Raw genomic sequence first — 9949 nt, 5'->3', positions numbered from 1 at the left:
TTTACATCTTTTCTGTTTCAGCTATCGTTTGGGAAAAAATGTAATCTGCTTTCCAGAGTAGCTCCCACCTTCACTTTTCCCCAGCATAGTTAAGTAATCAGAGGTCTGCATTTCCTTTCTTCCTGCTGCTTTGGTTTACTTATTTGCATGCTTTAATATTATCAATGTATTTTGAAACTCTGACCATGTATAATTATGAAACACTAAATATTGGGCACTTAACAGCTATCCTATAGCCGCAGCAAGATTCACCTACATAGCACATGAGGTGAAATCCAAGGCATACTGGTGATGAACCAAGATTCTACGATCTAAAACTAGCACTGTTTCCTCACCCTCAGGTCTATTTTTTAATGCAGAAATAAGTCTTGAGGTAAGAGGTACCAATGCTCAAACTAATTTCTTCCTTAAGTCTGCTGTACTACTCAGGCCTGCATCCTTCACTCCATAACCTCCTACCTCCCCCCTCAAGAGGGAGAACATGAACACCTGAAACGCAGTGGGGCCAAGACTGCTTCACTGAACTTCTCTGCAATGACACCTAAGATTAACACAGCAAGATGAGAAACATATGTATGCATTCTATATAAACATTTTTGCCTCCCACTTTAAGTAGTGTTTGCAGAAAGGCTTATTTATGAACAAACACACCTGATAATTATGCCAGCAAAAACCCAAAATATTCCTTACATCAAGGTTTAAGATTTCTACCACAAGTTTACTTGAAGCTTGAAATCTTGCTGAGAGAGCAGTCACATTCGTATCACCAGAGGAATTTTGAGACTCAGGGATGAGTCATAATGCCATCAAATCTGCTAGGAAACTTGAGTCAGATCCAGTGAAAAACAAACTAAAACAGACCACATACTGCATTAAAGTGACCTGCTTTTAGGCATCTGGCTCTTGAACTGGAATCAGCAATTTTAAGTTGGAACTAGTTGGAACTCATCTGTGGAATTAGATGATCCTAAAGATCCCCTCCAGCCCAAACCATTCTATGTTGAGTGTTTACATTCCACCTTAAGTTACTGACTCCACATGTCTCTGTGACTATACAAACACTAAGTAATAGCTTTAAGGCTTCAAGTTCTGGAATTAGGTGCCTAAATAGGAAGGGATCTGACCAGCACTGCCTTTACACAAAGATACAAGAACATAATGCTCTTACTTGAGGATGTCTGCCATTGTCCAGTAACTTAAGACAATTCAGAAGCAATGTTCTGATAGTGCCATAGTGTTTCTTGTTCTGGTTTTTCTTCAGCATCATATTGCAAGCAACTCTAAGAGGAAAAAGTTGAAAAAAAACCTAGTGAATTTTTTGGGTGATAAGGAAAAAAGCTTTAAGCAAGATCACTACAAATGTAGGCTTTACAAATGTTTTAACAGGTCTACAAGACTTAGTGAGAACACAGTTTGCACAAAGAAACAACAGAAGTTACAACAGAAGTTATTTAAAAACTCACTTGTATAGAAGAATTGCCACTGGCATTGTAAAAGGGTTTTGGTATTTGTCTTCTGTTTCTTCACAAAGGGTTGTTAGGTCATAGAGTTTTACTATATCACTCCCACTTGCTGAAAGGCAAGACTTCTTATTAAGCAGCATGACATAAACTGAGAAAAGATTTATGTTAATCTAAGCTTACTTACCCTTAAATAACCAGTATGTATGTCCTTCTTTGGTGCAATTTGATTTCAAAAAAGATAAGATATTTTGAGCAATATCTTTTATCACTTTGGTAGAGAAATTAGAGTTCTCCAAGTTGGGAATATCTTCAGTCTTGATCATTTCGTATTTCTGCAAGGAAGATATTTTATAACAAGATCAGGAGGGTTTTTTGCCACTACCACACAGATCTACAGATCAGAATCTCTATTATCTGCTTACAGAAATCATCTACTACTACAGCGTCAAAGTTCAATTATTACTATGATATACTTCAAGATTTTTATTGAGTGCTATTATCAAATTAAGCCTGCTTTTAAAGAAGATCCACTGCTAAGAGAAACTTATGACTGAGTAAATAGAGAACGAAAGGCAAAAAAGAAGCAGTGCAAAATCTACCTACAACATCAGTGAAACTTAGTCAGCAACCGTATGCTGCCAAGTGCAAGTGATAAACCCAGCCAGCATCTGCAGGCTCTTGAATTGCTTCTTAACTGAAAGAATTAAGAGGCATGCCCCACAGATTTTAAGATGCAAGAAACTGGTGCATTTCTGCAGCCTTTTTTTTTTTGTCTTGGTACATCTGAGCAAACGGAAATCTTACATGCAGGGAAGGAAGAAAAAAGAACAGATTTTTAGATGACTGTTGCAAGCTGCGTAGATACTTCTCATTTTGCAATGAAGATTTTGTCATTTTTGTCAGAACAGTAAGATTTGAAAGATCTTTTACAGCTGCAACAGTTTTAGTACAGAATGACTGATGGACTAGGCACAAACAGTCAGGCTTACCTGAACAATTCCATTAACGTGAAAGCACATCACAAGCTCTGGTACATTGCATATTAAGTTGTCCAACCAATAGTCAATTCCTGTTAACACATTTATTGGCTTGTTGTTATCCCTAGAAACAAACATTCCTGGTGTTATTTAAGTCTCTGTTTACTCTTCAGAAAATAAGTGATGTTTACTAATGGGATTTAGACTTAAGTCACCTTAGTGGATGGCACTGAAACACTTACTTGTTAATTGTTATATTCTGTAGAGGCAAACAATGGAATACATTCACATTTCCTCAGCAGTTTGAGTTTTTGCCTACACTGACACTTGAACAAGATCCACACGTCACCCTATTACCAAAACAGTAAGTGCTGTCCTAAAAGACTATTCTGAAGTTCTAAAGGAATGGCAGCACTGGCAGCACCTAATTACAGCACAAGCCTTCTCCTAGACTTTCCAAAATTCCTTTCAAAGCAAAACACTGTTAATTTCTAGATGCATCTTAAGATGACAAATACCTCAAACAAGTTTCAAGTTTTTGCTCACTCTCTGCCAGTGCATAGACAGGAACAGAGAGCTCCATAACCAAGTAATCAGCAAAGTACTAAAGAACAGAAAACAGAGCACAATTTCCATAAAAATAGATTTTAAATACTTATGAAGTGCCCAACAAGCAGTTAGTAAAATTCAAAATCCCATTAAGAGAAATACGACTGCCATCCTTTATTAAAATAGAAATACAGAAAAGTTACAGACTAAATTAATGGTATCTTAACACTTAAATGCACATTGAAAACTCAGGAATGGCTGCAGACAGCCACTGCTTTCAAATAAAGATTCAGATGGATGGAAAAAGCAGCAGAACATCTCAAGTTCCAGTGCACGAGGACTATGGGACTTAGCTATGGGACTTCCTGGATTCCAGGATTTTATAATGCCATTGCCACTTAAGTCTGAAGCACAAATTTGATTGTTTAAACTGCATGTAAGTATTAAGAGTCAACCAAAAACTTGCAGATAGCTAAACAGGAAAGCAAAGCAAAAAGTTAAAGGCTGGCATACACAATCAATTCACCTGAGACGTAAGCTCACAGCGGGGTATCTCCCACCTCCAAATATAGGCATATTTGATCCTACTAACATGTGGATATCTTCAAAGGTCCACAAGATGTTACGAACAAAGTCATTTTTAAGTCCCTTCATTAAGAGAAAAAATTGGTCTATAAATCACCATTGTAAACACATTTTTCTGTGACTATCTGCAGAACTACGAGAAAGCAAGATGCAAAAGCAGCAAATAAAAGACAGCACAAAATGAACTATGCTATGCATTCATGTTAACTTAAAGGACTGAGATCACAGATGCCACAAAAGCTACTTCTACAGGAGATTTAAGTTTCTTTCTTGGCTCCAATTTAGACCAAATTTTAAAGTGTCTGATTAAATTGGGGAAGTTGTGTTTGAGCTCAAATTTGACATATAGCATACCTGACTGTTTTCCCCGTCATTGAACAAAGTAGTCAGGTTTTGTTCTTTGGGGGCTGAGGCCACATGCCCCACTATATATGAGGGTTCAAGAGGCACATTTCCCTGTGAAGAGCACAAGGATAAGGAGTGATTCCACTGCTGAGGTAACTTAGGCCATAGAAAAGAGTTATATGTTTATATTCTGAATGACAAAAGCATAGAAGACAAGAACTTTTACCTCCACCACATTAAAATATACATAAAAATAAAAGAGCCTCCACTCAGCGACTAAAATGTGTCTTCTGCTACAGCTGGTCCCAAAAATGCTGTACTTCATTTCTTATACCCTCAATCTTCAGGAAGAAAGATCTTCCAGGAACACTTTATTCCCCAAGAGTCAGGACCAGATTATCAACCTCTAGATCATAAACCTACTACCTCAATGCCTTATTTTATTTATAAGGAAAAAAACAACACTTTAACAAATGCATAACAGCTTCTTTGCAGAGTGATTTGGCAGTAATTACTCAAGAAAGTGAGAAAGGAGCAGCTCTTTTTCTAAGAGCATTCAAGAACTGAGTTAAACAATAACATTTTAAAGTGGAGGTATCAGAACACACAAAGTTATGATTTGATGGTCAACACAGGTAAGAACCATCGTAAGTTAGCTATTCAAAGAAACTGACATACTAATTACCATCACTGTTTAGAATAATAAAGGTAATCCAGTACAGCATTACTTCAAGACCACTAGGATTAATATTCATAAACAAGACTAGCCACAGAGAAACCCTGGATCAGAGCCTAAAATTAATAGCAGTTTGTTGTATAACTGACATTGCTCCCTTCTATTTGTTTTACTCCAAAGCAAGCATTTGTACACGTTACTTAGTTGTTTTGCAAATATTTTCATCGATTCTTATCTTCCTCTTTACCCATAAATTCAAGGCCATGATAGAGTTTTCAGGGTAATTAAAGAAAGCAGTTCAAAACCATAAGTTCCTACACACACAAGCCAAATGTCAAGTTTGCCTACTTTCTGGTAAAGTCACTGATAACCACTCTTAGCCAAAAGTTTTCTCTTTCAAAAAACATGTGTATTTTTGGTCACTGTAATACTAAATAAGAAAATCACTTTCAAAGTTCAGAGCACTGAAACATCAGCATGAGTTGAAATGCACCTACTGCCAAGTTACTGTAACTCTTCATGTCTTTGTGGCACAATGAGTACAATGGCAGCACCTTTGAAAACCTAATAAAGACATTTTGTTTGGAATATATATCTTTCCTACAAAAACTAACACACCATTTAAATACACTAACCTGGTTAGAGGCACCTGGATCTTCAGATAATGAAGAAGGCATTTCAAAAGGAGCTGGCCAGGAGGCCCTTCCTGCTTCATCGCTCTCACCTGGAACAGCACCCTCCTCGTGCTGTTTTGAACTGGAAGGAACAGGCTGAGCAGCTCCATCACCATTAATGCTGACAAAATATTAACAAGTTCACAATATAGAATCCTCTATAGAACTTTTAAGTTTGTTTTGATTCATCAGTCTCAGAGAACAGCTTAGCTAATATGCTAGAAGAATGCTACAAGGACAAGATTTACTGTATAGTGATGCCTCCCACAATACTTTGCATGTAAGTGAAAGCCATTTTTGAGAAGCAATACTGAGGGAAGTGAAGCTATGCTACTTAATTTTATGCTTTCACATACAGCAACTCATAACAAAAACACATTCATGTTATTTCATGATGTCATCTCTCAAATTCCTCCATGTAAGGATAAAGCAGTAATTAAGATGGACAAATTCTAACATTCACTTCAAAATAATAAACTGCTCAGAAGTTGGTGCAGAATTCAAGATTCATGCAGACATAAGGTTACCTGTAATACAAAAATTTGGAAAGGATAGCCTTCTGGTACCAGTGTTCTTTACTCTTCTTTTTTCTTTGCCACTTCTGATCAATTAGCCTTTGATAAAACTCCTTCAGCCAAGTCCAGTCCCCTGTCTAGTCAATATGATATGAAATTAACATCAAGATGCACTTGCAAACAAAGCAAAGTACCTCATTACCTTATGAACTTATCAACTACAACATCAAAAATAACATCAATGCTGAACTCTTGGTCATTTATTGAAAAGATATCACCTAAAAGAAGTTACATTTCAACAAAGTCAACTTCTCATTAAAAAAAAAAATTACATACATGGTAAGAGACTGCACAGAAACAATAAATTAGTTAAATTAATAAAATTGCATAGCAATATGAAGGCAGTTACAGAAAAGAATTTTAGTCCTACAATACCATATAAATACAATATAAAGACATCAGATTCTCTGTCACAGTTTGTGATTAAACCAATTGCTGCAGCATATGCTTCATGTAGATCATTTGTACTAGCAGACAAATCTCAAACTTCGATATATGCTTTCTCACTGGCTACACTACTTTCAAAATAATGTATTTTGACCATATAGTACACATCACAAAAGGAAAGTTAACCTGAGATGATCTCATGAAGAGTTCTTGAATATCTAGTTCATCCAACAAGAGCGTCCTCCCAATGCGATGCACTGCCATGCTCACATGTGACTTGCTGTAAGGTATCTTCAGAAGTTTTTTAATGTTCTTGTAAGAAAAAAGAGAACAGATTATTTTCCATATAATTAAACATCATTGTAAGACAGAATTCTTAGGAAACTGGACACAAAGGACACATTCTTAACAATGGAAAGGCACGGCCAGAAAAATAAAATTTCTGCCTCTATAAGGTTTTAAGACCGTCTCTCAAGAAGCTGCATTTGCTGAGGTCAGGTATGAGAATGTGAACAACAGTAACAAAAAAAATCAATAGCAAATGATGGTGTCAAGTCACCAGTATATAAACTGTGTACTGCATTTAAACATTATCTCTTGGATCGTCATAACCAAGTACTACCAAAAGTGACTCAGAAAAAGGAAATTTATGGTTTGGAGTTGAAAGTTTTATCTTCACCACAGAAACAACAATTTGTCAGGTACCCTCAGGACACCCGAACAGAGTTCTAAGTCAGAGCAGTTATCTGTCCAAGATAAACACATAAGAGAATATGCATCTTCCTTCCGCTGAATCATTATCTGAATTACGCAGAGCTGTTTCAGTAGATCTTTGCTTTCCCTCAATAAACACAAAGATGACAGGAGACAGGACAGTAGTTTATGGTAAAGTTTATACAAGGCATAAGTCTGAATGATAAAACTGAAAAGTTATACAAACCTCTGAATCAGACACAACATCCACATCATTTCCAATGGAGTCAATGAAGTCATACGCCATTCCAAAGCTATAGAGAAAATAGTTCAAGTCATTAAGTACAGAGGGACATCAAATAACTTGCCCTGCAAAGCAAGGAAACACTCCGAAAGCTTCTTCAGAATTAAAAAAACGGACTGTGGCTACATGTTATATAATGAGACCTAAGGCTAGTTAACAGAACTGTTCTGACACAAGTCTTCCAAAGATATTATTGGAAAAGTTGAGATTCACGTTCAAAATACGCCATAAAGCAGTTTGTCATTTGTTGAAATCAAAAAATCAGAAGTATTAAACAAGTTGTCCTGCTGTTGTCTGTTTATCACCTAAAATTTGATTATGAGGATTTAAACAAAGACCCTCAGCAAACTGCTAAATTTCACTAGCTAGTTGATTTACTGTGAATTTGCTTGCTCAGCAGAGGATTTAAAACCCTTATTTCTAAACATTCTGAACCCATCTCATTCAACTGTTTTACAAGCATCTGTGCACAAAGGTAACAACATTTTCTGGGTTTGTCCCCAGTTTTTCCTTTTTGTGTTCACTTTTGACACGACTACAAAGCTTTTTTCTGCCATTAGTTAGCCAGTTCCAATTTATAAAGAACCAGAACAGCCATAAACTTGCTCCTTGAGTGCTCAAGGAAACCACACTTGTACCAAGCCCCTACCAAAAGCAGAGTGGCTAGCTCAAGCAGACTAGTTTAATTTTGATAAATTTGATTTTAATAGCCAGCCTGAGAAGGATCCGAAGACACAAAGTCAGTGTCAAAATCACTGCCTCATGGAAGCTGTCATTACGCACGTGAAAAAATAAAGTCCATCAGCATTAAGGGCATCGTTAATCATTTACAAAGGAGACAGCATAAAGGCAGACACCAAAGATGGAAAAGTTGGAATGATACCTCGTTGTTACAGGAAAAAATTTAGTGAACTTCAACCTTCTGTTGGATTTAGTCTTAAAGATGTGGGGAAAAACCAGCAGAGCCTGCTGTAGGTACCTCGAGAACGGTGTGCTCTTCTTGTTGTTGCCCAGAACAGTCGTGCCTGCAGGTCCCAGCTTGGCACTTTCACGTAACCAATTTGCAGGCGGCAGCTTCAGGTCTGTCTTCTCCTGCAGCCAGGCAAAGGCTGCCTGCGGAGGGGCCGAGGAGTACTTCACCACAGCGCTGCTCTTCACCTCATTGCCCCCAAGAAACAGCACCGAGCCCTGCTTTCCAAAGGGAAATCAGTTGGCGTTTCTGTGGCTTTGAAGGCAAAGGACGACGCGTCCTGCTAAGCCCTTTCAGGGTGAGTGACACAAGCAGCAAAACACGCCGCTACAGCTACACGGAAAGCTTTGAACTGGCACACTTAAAAGGAGAAACGGATCCACGGCACATCATTTAGGTAATTAAAACGCACTTAAACCTAAGGACGAGAACACTGCCTGCAATTAAGCTCAATCACAACCACCGCCTTCCTGCCTCCCTCACACCTAAAAGCGGCGCTCGCACCCGGGCGGGAACCCACAGAACCCCCGGGCCGCGCCCCAGTCGTCACCTGCTTGGGCTCCTCCGCGTCTCCCCTAAGAGAGGCGGCGGCCCCGAGGCCGCAGAGCTCCGCCATCTTCAGCCCGCTCCCTGCGGCGGTAACGGCAGCGGGGGATCAGGGGCCGCCAGCGCCCCGCGGCGCTTCACGTGACGCCTTCACGTGACGCTACGTGACGTCACGACGGCGCCGGCGCTTCTCGCGTGTTTTCCCGTGAAGTCCCAGGGGGCGCGGAAAGTGGGGAGGAAAGGAGTCGGCCAATGGGAGAGCGTTGGGGCGGGGCCTGATGGCAGGGCGGGGCCGCGGCTCTGATGGGCGGGAAAGGAGCGGGGCGGCGGGACCTGGGGGCGGGCTGAGGGCGCGACGTGCTGAGCGTTTGTCTGTAGGCTCGCAGCGTGGTTGTGCGAGTGTTGTTTCTCTTACAAACCAAGCGAAACCTCTCTAGCTTTGCATATTTTTACTGGTACAAAGCACACTTCTCAGTAAAAATAATACAGTAAATTTGTGTGGAAATACCTGCGTACAATCTACTGAAGAGAGAACACCTTAATTATTACGTTCCTTTAGAACCTTTCTGTGGTTTTAGAGTGGGAACTTTCTAAGTTTCATCCTTATACTTCTTGATTTCGACTTTACCCATTTCTCGCTAGAAAACAGCAGTGAAAGCAAAACTGTTGCATATCTTCAGGAAAAAGAAAACAGCTGCCAGCAGGTGCTTCAAAGCAAAGCGCTGTTTGTCTGAGCTGGCAATAAGGAGCCTGGAGTTACTGAATCTGGAATGATGTGGAAAGGAATGAGAACAAATTGTAGTTTTGTTCTCTGTTGGTCACATTCTGCATTATCCTTCTCATTTCTGACTTCCTCAGTCTGAAAAGCAGTGTGATTTATCTCTGCAGCTCCCCGAGCTGATGCTGGCACATGCAGAGATCAGTGCAGCTCATTAGACTCAAGGTTGAGAGGACAATGGAATCACCTGAGCCTTTCAGATGTTGATCCCACAGTATGCTTGCAGCTTTGGTTATTTGTTTTCTCCACCAAAATTGCTTTATCTGGAACAGCTTATTTTTCATAAGCCAAGTTTACATTCACCTCTGTAAATCATCGTAGAAGTCGCTTGCTTTTGTGCTTAAAAGTAACTTACAGCATGGCATCATTAATAATAACATCCAAAGTATCGCTTTTATCTATTATCAAAACTTCAGCGGACACCTAG

At 39.3% G+C, this 9949-nt stretch overlaps 1 protein-coding gene across 2 annotated transcripts; it reads right to left on the bottom strand.

Moving 5' to 3' along the window:
• LOC104912067 (erythroid differentiation-related factor 1-like) lies at positions 1–8918 on the bottom strand. Of its 2 annotated transcripts, XM_010714854.3 has the most exons (12): positions 8749–8918; positions 8208–8416; positions 7172–7238; positions 6418–6543; positions 5797–5921; positions 5231–5390; positions 3929–4030; positions 3516–3637; positions 2453–2564; positions 1648–1795; positions 1464–1572; positions 1–1280 (listed from the first exon to the last, which is right to left on the bottom strand). In XM_010714854.3, exons 1-12 carry the CDS (start codon positions 8812–8814, stop codon positions 1136–1138), a joined length of 1491 nt encoding a protein of 496 aa, XP_010713156.1. In that variant the 5' UTR covers positions 8815–8918; the 3' UTR covers positions 1–1135. The 2 variants fall into 2 exon arrangements, with proteins under 2 accessions (XP_010713156.1, XP_010713157.1); XM_010714855.3 differs by lacking the exon at positions 3929–4030.
• Between the last annotated feature and the right edge of the window lie 1031 nt (positions 8919–9949).

Source organism: Meleagris gallopavo, chromosome 8, assembly GCF_000146605.3.
Source record: "Meleagris gallopavo isolate NT-WF06-2002-E0010 breed Aviagen turkey brand Nicholas breeding stock chromosome 8, Turkey_5.1, whole genome shotgun sequence".
In the NCBI taxonomy this organism is placed as follows: domain Eukaryota; kingdom Metazoa; phylum Chordata; class Aves; order Galliformes; family Phasianidae; genus Meleagris; species Meleagris gallopavo.
Note: the sequence above shows the minus strand (reverse complement) of the source record. Positions and strands in the feature narration are given on the sequence as shown.